This window comes from Doryrhamphus excisus, chromosome 10 (assembly GCF_030265055.1).
Source record: "Doryrhamphus excisus isolate RoL2022-K1 chromosome 10, RoL_Dexc_1.0, whole genome shotgun sequence".
In the NCBI taxonomy this organism is placed as follows: Eukaryota; Metazoa; Chordata; class Actinopteri; order Syngnathiformes; family Syngnathidae; genus Doryrhamphus; species Doryrhamphus excisus.
The window spans coordinates 14,237,480-14,256,858 of NC_080475.1; the positions used below are offsets into that span (position 1 = coordinate 14,237,480).

General features: G+C 42.0%; 1 protein-coding gene across 3 annotated transcripts in view; it reads right to left on the reverse strand.

The window, feature by feature from the left end:
* LOC131137212 (plexin-B1-like) overlaps positions 1 to 19,379 on the reverse strand; it is a 43,640-nt gene that overhangs the window by 6,130 nt on the left and 18,131 nt on the right. Inside the window, exons 2-30 of one of the 3 annotated variants that reach the window (XM_058084891.1) lie at positions 17,185 to 17,249; positions 15,476 to 16,359; positions 15,163 to 15,405; positions 13,536 to 13,718; positions 12,655 to 12,783; positions 11,315 to 11,415; positions 11,085 to 11,217; positions 10,817 to 10,973; positions 10,596 to 10,704; positions 10,315 to 10,423; positions 9,074 to 9,718; positions 8,474 to 8,572; positions 7,837 to 7,959; positions 7,548 to 7,641; positions 7,293 to 7,462; positions 6,042 to 6,193; positions 5,872 to 5,977; positions 5,610 to 5,746; positions 5,348 to 5,521; positions 4,641 to 4,860; positions 4,313 to 4,555; positions 2,974 to 3,150; positions 2,672 to 2,820; positions 2,506 to 2,606; positions 1,779 to 1,996; positions 1,516 to 1,694; positions 1,365 to 1,431; positions 833 to 979; positions 579 to 747 (exon numbers count right to left, since the gene is read on the reverse strand). In XM_058084891.1, the coding sequence (XP_057940874.1) occupies positions 579 to 747; positions 833 to 979; positions 1,365 to 1,431; positions 1,516 to 1,694; positions 1,779 to 1,996; positions 2,506 to 2,606; positions 2,672 to 2,820; positions 2,974 to 3,150; positions 4,313 to 4,555; positions 4,641 to 4,860; positions 5,348 to 5,521; positions 5,610 to 5,746; positions 5,872 to 5,977; positions 6,042 to 6,193; positions 7,293 to 7,462; positions 7,548 to 7,641; positions 7,837 to 7,959; positions 8,474 to 8,572; positions 9,074 to 9,718; positions 10,315 to 10,423; positions 10,596 to 10,704; positions 10,817 to 10,973; positions 11,085 to 11,217; positions 11,315 to 11,415; positions 12,655 to 12,783; positions 13,536 to 13,718; positions 15,163 to 15,405; positions 15,476 to 16,336 (5,395 nt within the window). In that variant the 5' untranslated portion in view covers positions 16,337 to 16,359; positions 17,185 to 17,249. The remainder of the gene's footprint in view (positions 1 to 578; positions 748 to 832; positions 980 to 1,364; positions 1,432 to 1,515; positions 1,695 to 1,778; positions 1,997 to 2,505; positions 2,607 to 2,671; positions 2,821 to 2,973; positions 3,151 to 4,312; positions 4,556 to 4,640; positions 4,861 to 5,347; positions 5,522 to 5,609; positions 5,747 to 5,871; positions 5,978 to 6,041; positions 6,194 to 7,292; positions 7,463 to 7,547; positions 7,642 to 7,836; positions 7,960 to 8,473; positions 8,573 to 9,073; positions 9,719 to 10,314; positions 10,424 to 10,595; positions 10,705 to 10,816; positions 10,974 to 11,084; positions 11,218 to 11,314; positions 11,416 to 12,654; positions 12,784 to 13,535; positions 13,719 to 15,162; positions 15,406 to 15,475; positions 16,360 to 17,184; positions 17,250 to 19,379) is intronic. The other 2 variants (XM_058084890.1, XM_058084893.1) reach the window with 2 other exon arrangements.

Consider the following 19,379-nt stretch of genomic DNA (forward strand, 5'->3'; position numbering starts at 1 on the left):
TGGGTTTTCTCCAAGTACTCCGGTTTCCTCCCACATTCCAAAAACATGCTAGGTTAATTGGCGACTCCAAATAGTCCATAGGTATCAATGTGAGTGTGAATGGTTGTTTGTCTATATGTGCACTGTGATTGGCTGGCCACCAGTCCAGGGTGTACCACGCCTCTTGCCCGAAGACAGCTGGGATAGGCTCCAGCACCCCTGCAACCCTCATGAGGATAAGCGGTAGAAAATGAATGAGCCCACTGTATAGTTTACAATCATCTTATATGATGTAAGGCTGAAAAATGTATGCATTGCATTCATTGGGGCACTGCAATGACGTCAGCCTCCCTCCACATTATGGGAAAACTTGGGAAAAATGCTATTGGTACATGTTTTGTATATTTATTAGGTATACCTTTTCAGTGTTACTGTTAAGTTGCTGTTGGTGAGTTTAGTATTAATAATAATAATAATGCTTTATTACTGCATACGGTATCTGCAAATCTAAACGTTGTTGAAATATATAGACAGCGCCAAAATTACAATTTCATTCCTAAAACAAGAAAAACAGACAGAAAATTTTATTAGAGACTTACCAAGGTGTAAGGAGTCAGCATGCGGCCTCCGGGTGATGGACGTTGCTTTCCAAGTTTGGTCCAAGAGTTTCTCCTTGACCTGAGTGATGGTGTCACAATCTAGCACTTTGGCGGGCATCGTGTGGGTGGAGGTGCCTCCAATGGCGGCGGGCATCACAACATTTAGGGTCTGCACAGACAAAATTGCTATCGTCATGACAACACGGCCAGTGTACAGTATTTTTTTGTATTATTTATACAGTGTGTGATCTAACCAGGCTACGGTACTCTACGTCCTCTCGTAGCAGACGGTTGTCGTTTAAAGTGTACTTGGCTTTTCCTGAAACGGCATCCACAGGTCCCTTATCCACCTGGTGCTTTATTGCCCGGAACAGCATGTAGAAGGACTCTCCTGCTGATTCCTGGAAAGGAATTAATATAGAGAGTAAATTATATTGCAATATGTTCCAATTAAGCACACAGTCTGTGGGTGTGTGGTTTACAAATGTAAATAAACATTGGGGTCCTACAGATATGGCCAATGATGTTATTAACTCCATAACATGGCAGTAGCTGGCTTTGAAAGCCCCCAGTTTGAAAACCACTGTCTGAGAAGACATCAGTTCCTGCTCAAAGAGAAGGTGGCCCAAACAGTCTGAGAACCTCCAGTGTATTTATCCTCCATAGGTGTTATATTGTGTTGTCATACTGAGTGAGTTTTCACATTTTGGAAAATAACTGCCCTTTTTGCGCTTTAGGTAAATCAATGTCCTTCAGTGAGTGTAAAAAGACAAACTACAAACCTACCCGCAAGAAGTTGAAAAGACAAATTGACATCCAGTTTGTCAAAAGCTTCTCAACCACTGATTCAGTTCTGGGGAAAAAAAGGTAGTACACTAAAATAAGCAAATCACAGCACTTACATGGAAATACATGGTAATTTTGCTGTCTTTCTGACCTTCTAAGCATCAGTTTGGGGTTCTTTGCCACATACTGCTCCACCAGATCATTGAGCAACGTCTTCAGTATATCCGTGAAGTACTCCAGTTTACCATGCAAGGCCACAGTCAGCAGTGATGCTACATAGGCCCTGTCTCTCGGGGAAAATGTCTGCTGGGCCTCCAGAGTGTGAATAAACTGCAAGATGAACAAGAGTATGAAGAAGGGACGAGGAAAAACTACTCAAAGAAGAAAGACAAATGTATAACAGTGACGGCTAACCTTGGTGAGAAACAGTTTACTGTTAAGCAGATTAGACAGCTGAACCAGGCCTTGCTCCACAGTCTGCCTGCGGCTTTCCGGTACGTCCAGATCCCGTCTCAGTGGTGACTCCTGGTGGCCTGGGAAAAAAATGCGCTCGGCATAGGCCCTGTAGTCCAGGAAGGGAATACCTGAGCCCACCAAGTCACTGGACATGTCCATCATCTCTGTCATCAGATCTGAAAGGAAGAAAAGACAAAAAAAACAAAACCAGTCAAAGTATATACAGCGATACATTGTAATCTTATGACATCTCCTTTACTTCAGAACTACAGTGTTCCATCGTTTATTGCGGAGGATAGGTTCCCAAAGTAGCCAACTGTATTGTTTACAATCATCATATATGATGTAAGGCTGAAAAATATATGCATTGCATTCATTGGGGGACTGCAATGACGTCAGCCTCCCTCAGCATTATGGGAAAACTAACAAAAAATGATATTGGTACATGTTTTGTATATTTATTAGGTATACCTATTCAGTGTGACTGTTGAGTTGCTGTTTGGTGAGTTTAGTGTTATCAATAATAATAATAATAATAATAATAATAATAATAATATTATGTTATTATTATAATAGTGTTATTTGTAAGTTGACACGGTGAGTCAGACTTGAGTCACAGAGGCGCTGCTATATGCCATTTATACACTGGTGGTAATAATATTGAATGAATGTTATGAATTAGAACCTGTGAACTCCTTCTTGCAGCGGTCTCGCACACTGGTCTCCAGATTCTCCAGCTGAATCTGTACCTTCTTATAGTCCCTCATGGCCTGTTTGCTTTTCCTCCTGATAACCAACAACACCACATAATGAGTCCGTAGTACTTCTCCATGCATGTACGTAGTAGTTACCTGTAAATGAGGACTATGATGAGCACAATGAGAGCCACTATGGAGGCCCCCACCCCAACTCCCACCTGAGCCTCCAAGGGGAATATGGACAGTGCTTGGCTGTCATACTGAACTCTACCCAGGGAGAAGTTCAAGTTGCCCATTTTCACCTGGAATAAACAGAAACAATATTTGGAACAAATGCACCATATTCAAATACAGATTGATACATCCAAGACCATGGTACAAGTCTAGATGTACAACAGAACCCCGACCTCTGATTTCTTTCATTTCTAAGTAATTCACAAAAATATCAAACTCACCGTGAACTCAGGCAGGCTGTCCATAACATCCTTTTTGTGGCTGGCTGCCACTGATGGCTGCTTGGTTGGTGGTTCACAGTACAAATGATTGTGGGTCAGGGTTTTCACGGAACATATGCCTTCCCCAATTCGGGCCTCCACCTCGTGTTTGTAGATGGCCAGGTCCAGGTTCTCTCCCTAGATGGTACAAATGGTTCATTAATATAAATATTAACTGTATTTTGCACTTTGTTTGGTCACCCATCCGACATCACATGTCAACACACATCATTAACATAACATACACAGTTTAAAGATTTAAAATTTTACTAAAGACAGTGGATAACTTGTAGATACAAATAAATTAAAACAGCACGATCAAGGAAATACTGCTGAAAAAGGTGCAGATTTTGCAAAATATAAACAATTTTCTGTGCGGGTTATTGTGTGTAGCTGCTCTATAGGAGACCACAACTCCATACAAAGGGTCGAAAAATTTGCATAATAGGTCCCTTCCCTTGAAACTTCATTTCACCTCATCTGTCATTGTGTTTGTCTGCTATATATTATATATTTAACTGAAATTGCTGGTCCTAAGTACGGTAAATTCCTCCCTTTTTCTTACACTTTGAACTCTGCGGTTTATACAGCCATACGTTCTAATCTTATGACATCTCCTTTCCTTCATAACTACAGTGTTCCATCGTTTATTGCGAAGGATAGGTTCCCAAAGTAGCCAACTGTATTGTTTACAATCATTATATATGTTGTAAGGCTGAAAATGCATGCATTGCATTCATTGGGGCACTGCAATGACGTCAGCCTCATGGAAAAACTAAAAAAAAAAATTATATTTGTATATGTTTTAAATTTTGTAAATTTTTTAGGTATACCTTTTCAGTGTGACTGTTAAGTTGCTGTTTGATGAGTTTAGCGTTATTTGTAAGATGACAGTGAGTCAGACTTATGAGTAATAACTTCCTGCAATTTCCCACAAGCTCATTAAAAGTTTGTTAGCTTAAAATTGGCTGCTGTCAAGAGTCACAGAGGCGCTGCAATATGCCATTCATACACTGGTGGTAATGATATTGAATGAATGTTAAGAAGATGTTCAATAAGAGACCACAACTCAATACCAAGGGTCGAAAAATGAGCATAATAGGTCCTTAATCTTGAAACTTCATTTCACCTAATCTATCACTGTGTTTGTCTGCTATATGATATATTTAACTGAAATTGCTGATCCTAAGAACTAGTGATTTCTAAAAGGAAAATGATCAGTAGTGCACATACATGCTGGTGTAATACAGTATATGTAATAGTCCATAGTCCCTGCATAAAGGCCATGGTCTGTGCCCACCTCAACAGAGATGATGCTGCCAGGTTTGTGGTGGTACGGTTTGTTGGGGTCATCCTGGTTGAGCATGTACAGTTTGGGGTTGGGTTCATAGCTGAAAGTTTCACTGCCCACAATGTTAAAGTCAAAATGGAGACTGTCCAGCAAGAAATGAACTTTGACCCTGGCTCTCCTGGCATCCGGACCCACGGCTGGCGTTGGACACAAGATGAGGGAGGAGCTGTTGACTGTGCAGCGAGTCTCGTACTGGAGTAAGGATGCAAGGAATGTTAATTTGTACCACACAAACACACACACAAGAACATAATTTCTCTCTTTACTAAAAACAGACCTGCTTGACATGGCATAGTGCACCGTGAGAGCAGTCCACGTCTGGGACGATCCTCCGTCGTCGCGTCAGTGGCTTCTGTTTGTCTTGTGCTTCAGTCCCCTGATTGGTGCTCCGCCTCCTCCTGGGAGGTAGAGAATCAGGCGGGCTGAGGGTAACCCGCATCTTTGGCTCTTGGACCACATCCAGGTTTTGGCCAGACACTCGGATGATTCTGCCTCCGCTGCAGAAAGATACACACACACACACACACATTATATACTGTATACACACATACATGTACATATATATATGTACATATATGAATTATATTTATAATTAATATTTTTTTACTATATAATGTTTGTATTACGTAATATAATGCATTAATACAATATAACATAACTGAATACAAATATACTAAAAAATGCATTTTTATTGCCTGAAATATTAGATATTTCCAATAAAAAAATAATAATAATAATGCATAAATCATATTGATTAATAAAAAAGAAAGACATTTTAAAGTCACCTAAGAAAGCTTCTGGACGGTGCAGCCCATGTGATGTTTGGGTTGATTAATATTTTTTTTACTATATAATGTTTGTATTACGTAATATAATGTATTAATACAATATAACATGCATTTTTATTGTCTGCAAATTAGATATTTCCAATAATAATGCATAAATCATATTGTTTAATAAAAAAGAAAGACATTTTAAAGTCACCTAAGAAAGCTTCTGGACGGTGCAGCCCATGTGATGTTTGGGTTGGGGGTGTAATGATACACTACACCCTGTAGGTGGCGTTCCGCCCCTCCAAACCGCACAGTGATACCATGTCTTCCAGTCCTGTTGCTGCCTCTGGTCTGGCAGCAAATCTGATCCTCATCGATGTTGAGCCTGAACAAAGACAGTACACATCATAAGAGCTGTAATTAAATATGAAATAAACGTTATTTGATAAAAAAGGTGGTGGTGTAACACTTACACCATACATGGAACTCCTCCGATGAGGACATTGACGTCACTTGGGTGGCCCGTCTTGAGGCTACGACCTTTGATGGTGACGGATGAGCCCCCCGCCTTGGGTCCTCTCTGGGGAGAGATGCCGCTCAGTGTGGGATCCTGGTAATGAAACAGAAACAATGCTAAAAATACACCAGGCAAAATATAAATATATCTGCTGAAGGGCTGTTTCACAGCCTGTAAAGATTCTTTCAGTCCAGTTTAACTGCTGTTTTTGTATTTACCTGAAAGCTGAAAGTCTGATCTGACCGTCCAAGACCTCCTCCCCTCACTCGGACTGAAGCCTGACCGCTTGTTTCTCCGTCGCTCCTCGCCGTCTCACACACAATCCTACACAATACACTTGTGTAGAAAGCAAGCTTCTGTACAATAACTCATATTTTGGCGTACTTACCTTGAGGATACTTCATATCTGCTGTTTATGACATTGCAAGGAACCCCGGCAACTGTGACAGAGTTCTGGATGTCTTCAGCCCTCTGGCCGAGATTGGAGCCTGAAATCGTTACCAGGGTGCCTCCCTCTGTGGGTCCCGACACAGGATCCAACTGCAACACAAGACAAAATGCAAGAAATAGTTATGTGAGATGATGATTTATAGAAAATCAGTCAGTCCTAGCGTGTCCTATATACACTATATAATGTATACGTTGTAGTGGTAGGTTACCGGGACATAATTCACCCCGGAACAATCGATAGGGGAGGGGTTGCCACACGGATTTTTCCGCTTCCTGTTGTGGTTGAGAGACGGGGCTTTCATGTCTCACGTAGCAAAGAGTGCAAGTTAATGTTTGCAAGAAAAATAAAGTTTTCTCCCAAATTCGACACTCCGCCTCAAACTCCAGTTCTTCGGTGCTTCACTGGTGACCCCTGACACTGGCGGAGTCCCCTCGCCAGGGTAGGCCCCCGCTACCTAGCAAGGCGCCCCTGCCGGGCCAGGCATGCCGTCCCCTTCACCCCACCCTTCTCCCCTGCCGTAAGCAGTGCGCACACGGACGATTTTGACTATGGGTGAATTCTGGGGGGGCTTGTGTAGTGGTAGGTTACCGGGATATAATTCACCCCGGAACGATCGATAGGCGATGGGTTGCCACCCGGAAGGGTGGGCGCAAGAGACGGGGGGGTTTTCCGCTGCCTCAGACTCCAGTTCTTCGGCGCTTCGCTGATGACCCCTGACACTGGCGGAGTCCCCTCGCCGGGGTAGGCCCCCGCTCCACGGCAAGGCGCCCCCTGCCGGGCCAGGCATGCCGACCCACACCCTTCTCCCCTGCCGCAAGCAGTGCGCACACGGCGGGGCCGTGCGGTTGTCCCCGCACGCACGGACGATTTTGACTATGGGTGAATTCTGGGGGGGGCTTGTGTAGTGGTAGGTTACCGGGACATAATTCACCTCGGAGCGATCGATAGGGGAGGGGTTGCCACCCGGAGGGGTGGGCGCAAGAAACTGGGGTTTTTCCGCTTCCTGTTGTGGTTGAGAGACGGGGCTTTCATGTCTCACGTAGCAAAAAGTGCAAATTAATGTTTGCAAGAAAAATAAAGTTTTCTCCCAAATTCGACACTCCGCCTCAGACTCCAGTTCTTCGGCGATTCAACATATATAATTTAATTTCGAGCAATGTATTTTGTATTGTGACAAAAGATCCTTACAAAGTGAATGACAGGCGCAGGACAGGTGTGCTTCACATCATCAGTGCAAGACTGGTGGTAGACACAATGGGAGTCGGAAGGACCGCTGCACCACACACAGCCGTACTTGGGGTCGGCGGTACGACACCGACTGCAGTCGGCCCTCCCCACGGCACAGTTGAACAGAGTCACTGAAGCAAAGGAAAAAGAGAACATAGAAAGGAAATAAAATAGTAACATAAAAAGGTCAAGAGTACTTCCTGTGTATGTGCTAACCAAAAAGATCATCAGCGCTGTCGATGGGGAAGTTATCTTTCCTCCTCACATTGATCACAGCTGGATATTCCTCCATCAGGACAGAATAAGCAAACTGAAACGGTAGAAATTTAAGCTAGTTTTAATGTATTCCAGCCACAATCTGTTTTTTTTTCCTTGAAAATTTAACAGGTTGATTAGGTGTTAAGTTCAGGTTACTGATTTTTGCAGACATAACGTCAATATTTTAGTGACATTTGGGTCGCTTGTTATGTGTTTTGACCACAGGAAAAAGTGACAACGTTCTGACCTGGTATGATTTGCACGTGATCAAGAAGACCGACTGCTGCTTGTCATCTGGCTCCACAATTGCTTCAACCACCACTGATCGATTCTCAATGTCCAGCACACACTCGTAATCCAGATGCTTATCCTAAATGCATGTTAAAGAAGTATTAACTCTTTAAGGCATGCACAGACGTGGTATATAAAAAAAAACTCATTGTTGTGCATGAGCCAATTCAAGAAACAATACAAGCAGTTGATGTTTGCTAAATACAAGGATGAAGAGTCTTGAACCAGTCATGATGTGCTATATATATCACTATATTGACACTTACTATGGTACCCATTATGTCATTGGATGGTCATATCACCTCATACTTCGGTATGTGACAAAAAATAAAAAAATAAAAATACTTAAGCTATATTAGGAAAGCAGGAAGTGAACAAATGTAACAGTTACTGATTGTAAAAGTACCAGACGGAGGGGTAGGATTTAATAAGCTTTGCTTCTTCCTACTCCTTTTGGACATGTGGAACTGTGAACTGATTATGTGATGCACTCAATTGTAATCTGATGCATGTTCAAATGAAATTAAACAATTGCCATATTAATAATAAAGAGATATTTATAAATAATTAACTTATGAGAATGGTTAAATTACCTGAAACAGGTGGAGGTGTCTTCCCACTAGCGTGATTTTCCTCTCAACATTGACAGGAAGGAGGGACGACTCCTCGACTTTCTCCACACAGGGACAGTCCTGAAATATATGTCAATATTAGGTCATGCATGTCTACAAATACACTAGTAATTTTAAAGCCAATCAGAAGCCTGCTGAAAGTCATTACTTAAAAAAAAGGCAAAATAGCAACAATGGTGGATTCAGGAAAATCGAATGTAGGTTGTGGACAATGACATTGATGGCGTTAAAATTACATCCACCCCCCCACAACGATATACACTTACACAAAACAAGTAATGCATGTAATCAATGCAATGAGTTTGGGTAAAATAATCTAAAAATGTAATGTGTGGATTTGAGTGTGGAGCTTTCAATTTATTTTTCTAACGCTACCATCTTCCATGACAGGACACGTTTTGTCTGTACAGTTTAGATAAATCAATAATAATAATAATAATATGATAATATCAGGACCAGGACTAAGCCAGACTGACTTAAGCAGGTTCCACTGCATTATAATGTTAGGTTAAGATGCAGCAGCTGAGTATTAGATATAAAAACTGCAGATTCTGAACTCACCATCAAGTAAGAACCAACAGAGGAATCTCCTTGGTAATTTGCTTCAGTGTTGGGTTTAATAACAGTGTCTGGTGATTGTGTAAAGGTGAGGTTTTCGTGATGGAGTGACTTCCCGTCTGCCTCCACCTCGGGCCACTCCTTCATCCATAGAGAGCCGTCACTTTCCTCAGAGCCCACCACAAGGATCCCCTCAGAGGAATCACTGTTTGCTACTTCAGTTAGTGTAACAACTTCACTGGATGTGGTTGAGCTTACACCAGAAGAAGACCCAGAGGGCTCTGCTTCGGAGTCTATTGGGCCACTTGGTGATGTAGTATAAGGTGTGTTGTCAGCACTTTCGAGCAACCAATCAACAGTCTCATCCTCTAAAAAACGAGAAGTTGTGGTCAGAGAAGGGGACCGGTCTGTGACGCTGAAATCCGTGTGCAGGCTGGTCGTCCCCGTGAAGGTGGGAGTCATGTCCTGCGGAAGGTGTGATGTGGACTCGCTGTATAGAGCGGTGGGGGTCACTGTGGTGGCAGCAGGAGGAATGGTGGATGGCGGCTGTGTTGCTGTTACTGTTGTTGTAGTAGCAGTTGTCACAGTCGGGGATAAAGTGGTCTGTTTTCTGGTGGGTGGTGGGAAGGTGGGTGTCGGCGGTTTGAACTTGTCAATGAAGAAGCGCAAATGAACAAGCAAGGAAGAAACAGAAAAAAAAGGCAAGGAAGGACAAAAATTAGGATAAATAAGCAGACTTAAGATACAAATAATAACGATAAAGCAAGACTGGAAATGGAAAATGTACACAAGCAAAGCCAAAAGACAAACATATGTATGGTTTGATGCAAGTACGGTTTCTGACAAAAGTGAGTACAAGCCAAATTTAAAGAAAAAAAATACTGGAAATTAAACTTGGATGTGCATTAGAGTAGCCGGTGTACAACTTATATAGCGGAATAGAGTCACTATCCAGTGAAAATGGATTATTGTTCAAACACCTGGCAACATGTCAAGTGTCAATGTAGCATGAGCGCCATTGTTATCAATGGTATGAGACTCACTGGAACTACTTTTTGGAATCCACTCAATGGTGGACTCCTCCACCTGTCTATGCAAGACACAATTATCTTGCCACTCACTTGTTTCTCACTCTGTACAAATAATTTCGTCACTCTTTAGACAATCACTAGGTTTGCATTGTATGTTCCTTAAGAAGACATATTGTAATAAAAAATGCAACAATGGAAAACCTTTTGACTCACATTTTGGTTGTAAATAGTGACTCCTCGGCTGCAGGTGTGTCTGTGTGTGCAGACATGCTCATGAATGCACCAGTTACACCCCCAGCGACTGCTTACACACCCTTGGCACCTGGTAAAAAAAAAAAAAAAGATAAGTTGACATGCCCATATATGTTATAAACTATTACTCAAGCTTGCAAACCACAGTGTAATAACAGCTTATTGTTCAATAAAAACTGTTTCACTCGGGCAGGATAGCACATGATGCATCGAATATGCTGTGTGTGGGCGTGTACACTCACGGCCGTCGTCCAGAGAGTTCCTGTACCAGGCTGCAGTCATACAAGGTGAACTCTGTCTCTGCGACGGTCACGTTGAGGAAACGTAGGGACAAAATCACCATGACAAACTCTGCATAAGAAATAATTATTTATTAGAATTGGTTAAACATATCTTGCATTATGTGTTATGGTTATGGCGACACTTTTTATGTTAGAAACCATCAAAAGTGCCTGTAGCTCACCATCTCCATATTCAATGGGGGGCAAACTGCTGGCATCAGGGGTGGGACATACCACACCAGTGTTTGTAAACACAGCAGGAGTCTCCGTGTCATGAAAGAAGCACGAGTAAGCCTCTTCATCTCCCAAACTAGGAAGTCCATCCACTGACACCGTGATCTATGCGAAAGAGAAAGACAACCTGAACCTTAATTCCAAAATGCTGATATATTTGCATGTATATTGTGTATATGTAGTATGTGTAACACCCTCGCCCCCAGTCAACATTACATCAGTTTTCTCCCCACGGCTGATGTTGTACATGCTAAGATGCTGGATGCTGAGGCACTGCTGCGTCTGATTGAAACTCCACAGCCACTGACCCTTCTCTGACCCTCGCCGGCACTCCCAGCGCTGGCCACACCTGAAGCACCAAAGCAAAAGTTGCACAGTAAGTACACAAGAAATACCAGGAAATCAAAAGAGAAGCCCAATTCTTCCAAGCATATACGCAGACTTACCGTCCCTCCAGGACACACCAGCCACAGTACGGGTCATTAGCAGAAAGACAAGACTGGCAATCCATGTGATCGCCACATTCTGCCACTGGCCGCTTCTCGACCTGAAAGTCAAATCCCGTATTGACACAAGTATAAGATGAAGTTGGTTCCAGAAAAAAAATTAAAAAATCTAGAAAAAAGGTTCTGTCTTATATCTGGCATTAAGAAATTAAATGTATACATGCAAAACCAACAAGTGGCGCCCAAAGGAGTCAGAGCTTTTCTTAACATCACACACACCAGTGACATGAAAAAAAAAAAAATCTGTTAAAAATAAGTATAATAAGAAAAATATTATGCCTTAAAAACTATGGCCGTCTTATATTCGGGTATATATTGTTACTTAGTTCTGACTCATGGTGTATTGTTTATTGTTGACAATTTACATGGTTCCTTTGCATTGTGTTTTTATGAGTGCACACCTTTTTACAATGGTGTCATCAATTGTTATTACGTTAAAACAATCCCAACCAACCACAAACAATGGTACTCAAAAGGTCAGCACATTATTTTTTTTTGTAGTAACAACCTTTGGATGTTCTTCTAATTTTACACTCACATTTGTAACATCAAAGTTATCAGTTATCTATTTTTAGAGCTAGCTAGGTTTGTCCAATTGCTGGATCTGTACAGCATATAATTTATAAAATTGTTATGAGAAGCACAAATATTTGAAATAATCTGGCATTAAAGTGAGATAAAGGAGCCAATGCATGAATAACACTTGCCCATATATCAGCCTCTCTGTCAGGAGTGTGCCAAAACAATAGATCCCACTTTCTCTGATCAATACCATTGTTGTGTCTGACCCCACACCTCTTGCTGATTGTTATACCCCAACACAGAAGGTGAGTGACCTTTGACCTCCATGGCCAGCTGCTCTCATTCTGCCTTTCTGCTCATTGCCTCGTGTTCCTTTATGTTTTTTTGATTTATAAGAGACACAGCTTGATGAACTCTCAAGACGTGGACAATTGTGACAATCAATCAGTGATTTGACCGACGAATGCCAAGCTGTGTATAGAGACATCTGAGGGAGGAGGTTGAAAGGACAAAGGAATACACCAAAAATGCATTCGCAAAGTATTTCATCACCTGTAAAACTAATGAGTGATCTTGGCTTCAGAATTTTATTCCATATAGCTCCAGATATGGATCCAAGGGAACAAAATGCATAATACTCATGTCACACCAAGTGTATGATAGAAACTAGTAGTGGCATAATGCACATTTTTGATCTATATCGAATATAATCTTTTCTACTGGTCATAAAAGTGTATACTTATCCTCCAAGTACTTACAGTCGTTTTGGTCATAATGTAGATATGTGTGCCCTTCTGGTCCAGGAGTAGGTCACTGTTAATGGGGGAGTTAGGCTGGATGGTTGCGTTGGCATACACCTCCACTTGGCCATCTTGACCCAGATATACCTGAGGAAGGCCATTAGAGGATAATGATACAAACCAGAAACAGTACTGTAGCTCGGTAGTTAAGGGGGACAATTAAATGGGAAAATAGGTCGGTTTATACATGATGAAAGAAAATAATTAATAAAATGGGCATCCTCCTCAACATACAACTCAAACCCAAATCCAATCACTCTCATGCAGGATCGCAGTAGAAGTGGCCATGGATGTGATTAACACCCTGCCAAATCCAATATGAAGCACAAGAGGACACCTCTGATTTGAAGTGATGCTCAAGCACTTCAAAACTCTCAAGTTACCTCATGTTTATGAGATTAAGAGATGCCTCTCTCGGCCCGGAAGAGTCAGACTCTCCATTATGAGGATGCACTCCACTCAGTGCATAATGGCAATGGAAGCAGCTTTGTAGTGCTTGGTGGTTTGGAGGTATTCATGCATGTTTTAAAATATGGATATCATCGTTATTTATTAAATACAGTCTTATTTGAATCCTTATCAGATGGATGTCGATGGTGCTCTAGAGGTGGTGATACGCAGCCGCAGAGTTGGCTGCCCATCATCCACCTTTGGAAAACTAATAATATTAGATGCATCACATCGAAGTGGCTAAGAATCACATACTGCTGTGCAAGAAATAAAAACACATGATTATGTTGCTATCCTCAGCCTATGTACCTGTCAAAGTACCGGTAAGTAGGAAGGAATTAGTAGAATTTCCTAGGTAGATGGCAAGAAAGGGAAGTCCAGAGTAGCACCTTGTGCAGGGTCCCTTTGGAGTCTCCCAGGAAAGCAATGCTGTGGTCTTCACGGACGTTGACAGCCACAGCAGTGAGGTGGGTGGACAAGGTCTGCCACACAGTCTTGGCTTCTAGAGGGACCCGGCTTGCCATTGGACTCGGGGTGTGATCGGAGCCACAGGGATATGCTTGTAGGGTGTTCTGCAACATTGACATGACCATGGTAGGGTTGATATTTGGTACTTATCACATACTACAGTATTAATTGGCCCTGTACCCTAGAAACCGCCCATGAATGATACGGGAAAAGGCCGAAATTATACTGTGTCAAAGCCTAGGCAGTGATACTGATAAAATATAGAGTTTAACCATGTCCAGTATCAGCCCCCGTAGCTGTCCACTAAGAGCGCGCTGCTCTGGTATCGTGCCCGTGAAACAACCAATCAGAGAACAGCGCACGAGCGTGAACACACAACGTTTGTTTTGTCACTGTAACTATAAATATTCCTAGTGCTTCTCCAGTCACCAAAAAACCCAAACTTGATTAATGGAACTTTAATTGTCAGACATTGATGAGATAAGACTGTTGATAAAATATTATTGTTGAAATATTTTTGCAATTATTGTGTTTACACTGTTTAGATATAATACATGTGATAAACTGAACATTTTCTGGAAACAAAATGGTCTTTTGATTAAATAGTACATGATAATAAGCTCATGATAATAAGATCATCATATGGTTTGTCTAGTATCAGGCCTCGACCTTCGGTCTCGGGCTGATACTGACACTTGGGGGCATGATACCTGGCCTGATACCAGACAAACCATGTGATAACCTATAATTATTTTCTATTATAGCACCTCAGACCTTATCAACAAGATTTGGATAGGTGGATGTTTTGAACTCGTGTTTCAATGCTGGTGAATAATTATAAGAATAACAGGAATAATGACTAAATGACATATTGATTACTCAAAATATCTTAGGAAGACATACATACTGTAAATGTGTGTACTACTGTTTGTCAGAAAAGTAATAGCACAAGCAATGGAGTGGTGGGAGTGGGGGGGGGGTTGACAAATTTTCACCCTTGATAAAATAGCTGGGGGTAGTAAAAGTAGCCTCCACTCTTTCTTTAGACATCAAACTTATTGAGCACCTTGGTTGCTTGCATTTACTGCCCTCCATTTGCCTTAGATGCATTCACACAATCAAATTCTTAACTCTGTCACCATTCCATTAAATGATGCTTATGCTTGGCAAAGATGTGTCTATGGACAGCAAAGGAGGTCAACTGGATGCTTGCAGCTGGGCAAAGCTACTTCAGGGGCATCTGGGATTTTACAGTCCTGTGGCCTCATTACAAGAAGCATTTCCTTGCATAGCCTGATGCAATTTAATCTCGCTAATGCTGGCATGCTTTTGTGTTCTTGGCTGGACTTTTTATAATGTTTACCTTCTCTCTGACCACTGAAACCAAGTGACTCAATCTGCATCAGCAGGGAATGATTTATGGTGATGACTTGCTTTAGGTTATTAGCAAGTACCCAGGCCGTTACAAGCACATACAACGAAATACAGCGTAGTGTGCAATTCTTTTGTGGTGAGATTAAAGATGGAAGAATGATGCTGTGTACGTACCGTGGGTAAATTGGCACAGCTTGACTTGACCTCATATTCTATGTAGGACACTTCTCCTCCATGCTGCGCCATCCCATCTCGGGTGTAACACAGGTCTCGTGTTGTGTCAATATGTTTGTCAAGTTCATCCAAAGAAAAGACACACAAAGCGGAGCCATCCAAGGGATTTTGGTTTGCCGAGCTGACACGGGTGGAGAAGACCCCCATCAGGTCCTCACCATCCCTGTCTCTTCCGTGGCCCACCTGTTACAGAACATTTAAGTAAATCTTTGTTCCAAACTAATAATGTTTAAAAGCACAGGGATATAAATACCTGAGCTGCTTGGAGTAGGTTGTACACTCTAGAGGATGAGGATCTACAAACAAGCGGTACTTCCACATAGGAATAGTAAGAAGTGTCATCAAGGCAAACTCTAGCAGCATAGGTCTGGTACTCCCTGGATGATGACTTGATGTCTCGCCGGTAAAACAAGAAGTAGACATAACTCCGCCGTGTGAATGTGGTCACAAAGTGGTGGTCGTACTCCGACAGACGCCCGGCTACAGCAAGCTTGGCTGTCTCCTCATAGGAAAAGAACGGCTCAAAAGAAAGGTGTCTGGTGGAAATGGGTGGCTGGCTGGCAGTGTAACCCCTTCCCACGTACATCACAGTCCTTTGCCCATCCGGAAGCCCCACCACAAGCCCCACGGTTGATACTGATGGATCATTTGCTGCCACGTACTGTGTGTCCACCGGCCTCTCGGTTGAGAAAAGAACCTCATTGATCGACGCCAGACTCCGTTTCTGGCAGGTTCCTTGGTAAACACTGCCGCAGGTGATCAACTCTAAAGCAACGGGATCCACCAGCAGTAATTTGTTATGGTTATTGGTTCTTCTAGCCTGGGGGCAGTTGGACTTAGTGACGGGAGGAATGCAGTCTTTGCTGTCACTCACGGGACCAGTCTTCTCCTCTTGCTCTAGACGTAGTCCATCTAATCCATCCAGCTGGAAGATGTGGTCCTTGGCACCAACGTACACTTTGCCGATGGAAGGGTCCGGGTGAAGGACCAGGTGCTGGAATTCTGTGTCGTCACGGGAAAAACTGGGGTAGGAGTGAGCATGGACGAAGGCAAGGATGATGTCGATGATAAGGAACAAGAGTAGGGAGGAGTTTCGAGCCTTCCCATGTAGCATGGCAGATATTCTGTGAAGGAAAACTGCAGTTAAGTTACACATGAGGAGGATAGTCCACAACCTACTTCATATACTGTAGATCAGGGGTGTCAGACATATGTCATATCGTGATATATGCTAAGCTCCATATTACTTAACCCTATTTCATATTATTTATTTGTTTCCGGCCCACTTGGAAGTAGATTTTCTTTGCTGTGAGTGGAATAAATTAAAACAGTACAAAATCCGAACAGTTGCAGATTCTGGAAGATCTAGAAAGCTTTCTGTGCTGGTTATCGTGTGTCAAAAAAAAAGAAAAAGACGACAATAAACGATCGTCACGGCAATGTAGCTCATCTATAATGTATCTGAAAACAGCAGATAGCAACTGGTTCAAGATCTGCAAGCAGTTGAGGTTTGCTAAATACTAGGATGAAGAGTCTTGAACCAGTCATGATGTGCTATATATATCACTATATTGACACTTACTATGGTACCCATTATGTCATTGGATGGTCATATCACCTCGTACTTTGGTATGTGACAAAAAATAAAAAAAATATATAAAAACTATATTAGGAAAGCAGGAAGTGAACAAATGTAACAGTTACTGATTGTAAAAGTACCAGATGGAGGGGTAAGATTTAATAAGCTTTGCTTCTTCCTACTCCTTTTGGGCATGTGGAACTGTGAACTGATTATGTGATGCATTCAATTGTAATCTGATGCATGTTCAAATTAAATAAAACCAAAACCAACTGTGACAAGCCGTCTGATGATTGTTATAACAATGGATGTAAAACAAAGAAAAAACAGATGGTGGTGGTAATAAACATTAATTAAACATGAGGATACATTACCAGCCTTACCATTGATGAGCTTTGTTAAGCTGAAGATTTCCAACACCTAATCATATCCCATTTCTTCTCTGTTTCTGTCAGAATAAACCAGAAGAAAACATTCTTTAGACATTAACAGAGGCAACCTTCATAACAACCAGAGTAGCACATCATTCATCTCCATGTGTCACGATCTCTGATCCGATTACTTACAGTTAGTTTTGACTAGGGACCACTGATCTTTAAAGCTTCAGCATTCAAAGTAACTTGTTTTCCCATCCGAACAGCCATCACTCAACATTTCAGAGAGAGTACCTTATGGACAGTGAGAGCATTCCCATTTGTGTTAAATTATTGACCAGGTTCCTCAGCTCTTTTGTTGATCTCACTGAGGAAACGTTACGGTGGAACCCATGAACACCATGCCGTTAGAGACACACACTTACTGGGATCATTACTTTAATTGAAATGCAGCACTGCCAAGTGTTATTTATGGACCAGTACTCAACATAATGACAGCAAGGGGGATAAATTCTGCATATAACACGTATTTGTACACCATTGCCTGTCATTATTTTTGGCAAGTCTGCCGAGCCATCTACTTTGCGAGGCAACAATAAGAACAAAGCGGAGAAGGTTTTCATAGGGAGGAGGTGACCCCGGGTGTCTACAGGAGGACATGACCGGAGGCCATCCAGGAGCAGCTGCATTTTCCGTACTGTGTTGTCTGTTAAGGGGGTGGGTCTTCACTTATTCATGAGCAGAATAAGAAGCGTTCACTTTAGGCTGCTCATTAGAGCTTAAAAATGCATACAGCAAATGTACGTATATGCAAATATCAAACAATTCTTGTAAAAAGTTAAAGCCAAAGACTGGATTTCAGCTAATGAAAGCTAACAATACAAATACCACAGCCTCGCTTCAGAAGATCAAGTGGGCAGTTTCTCTCTAATCACCAAAGATCATCAGTTGTTTCTGGTATGCTGCATAATAGGATACGCGGAACATTACAATAACCTTTCATACAGCATTATAGTTACATGAATGACTACAGAAGTACTGTATAACTTATGATTTGTGTTTTCGCACATGTATTCATAGGCGTCCATAACACCGAAGTCATCTGTGATCTTTTAGACAACAAAATCTTATCCTGTCACACATTCTGTTCACATTCATAAATCCGTCACCGTTTCTACTGTGCAAGTTCATCACTAAAGGCCGCTAATGAGCCGTGACAGCCCACTGAATGACTAAGACCCCATAAAATATGTAGAGGTCAGCAGTAGCGATGCAGCAACAGACACTTGGACTGGAGCCATGGAGCACAGCCCTTGTTTCTGTTGTGTTCTGCTGGCTTGACTCAGGTCTGACCCTGGGCCTCACACTGAGACTGACTGGCTGAGATCAACGGAGAATTAACATGGTTCCACGTCTCTCTTTTTGATGTTTAATTGACAAGGAAGAACACTGTGAATCGTATTAACAGGCCAAGATGTTTTAGACACACAGTAAATCAAACTAGAACTGGAGGAAACAACAACTGTAAAGGCTGAGCTATCTGTGTTGAGTGGTACGGGATATGGCCTGCAGCCGTAAAGGGCCAAGTTTGAAAGACCTGACCAGAGTAAAACACCATTGCTTGCCAACAGCCATTGCTTCAAGACAGTCAAAACCGAAATGAAAAAGCATTTCCATATATCATTTCTGACCATCTGCTAAACCTGATATCATTCCATCTCCACTGTCAGCCTGCTATGATCAAAAGCCAATGCTCCGTTAAATAGATTTGTTTTAACAGTTGTACTTGAAGGGCACATAAAGTTTAAAGAGCCTAGCTAATGAAAGAATTTAAAAGCACAATGAAATGCAAATCACAAGCAATATGGCTGGACTCGTAAAATCCAAGACATTTAAAAACACCCACTGACCGGCACAAAGACTTTACCAAATAGGAAGGAGACAATCACTGCTTGGCTCCTGGCTCGCTGTGACATCACAGCAGGCACACACTCTGCTACTGTATCTGGCAACTGTCAGTGGATGAAGAGAAGCTGGACAATATCGTTTCTAGCACACTACTCCCGCAAGCAAAAATATCAAGAAAGCTGTTTTGTACAATTTACTTGGAAATGGTAGGCAGTCTTTCCTAGACTAGTCCATGTGTTTGGTCTGTGTTGCATTTATATTTGAGCTCAAGTGAAGGGAACTTCACCAAGACCCAT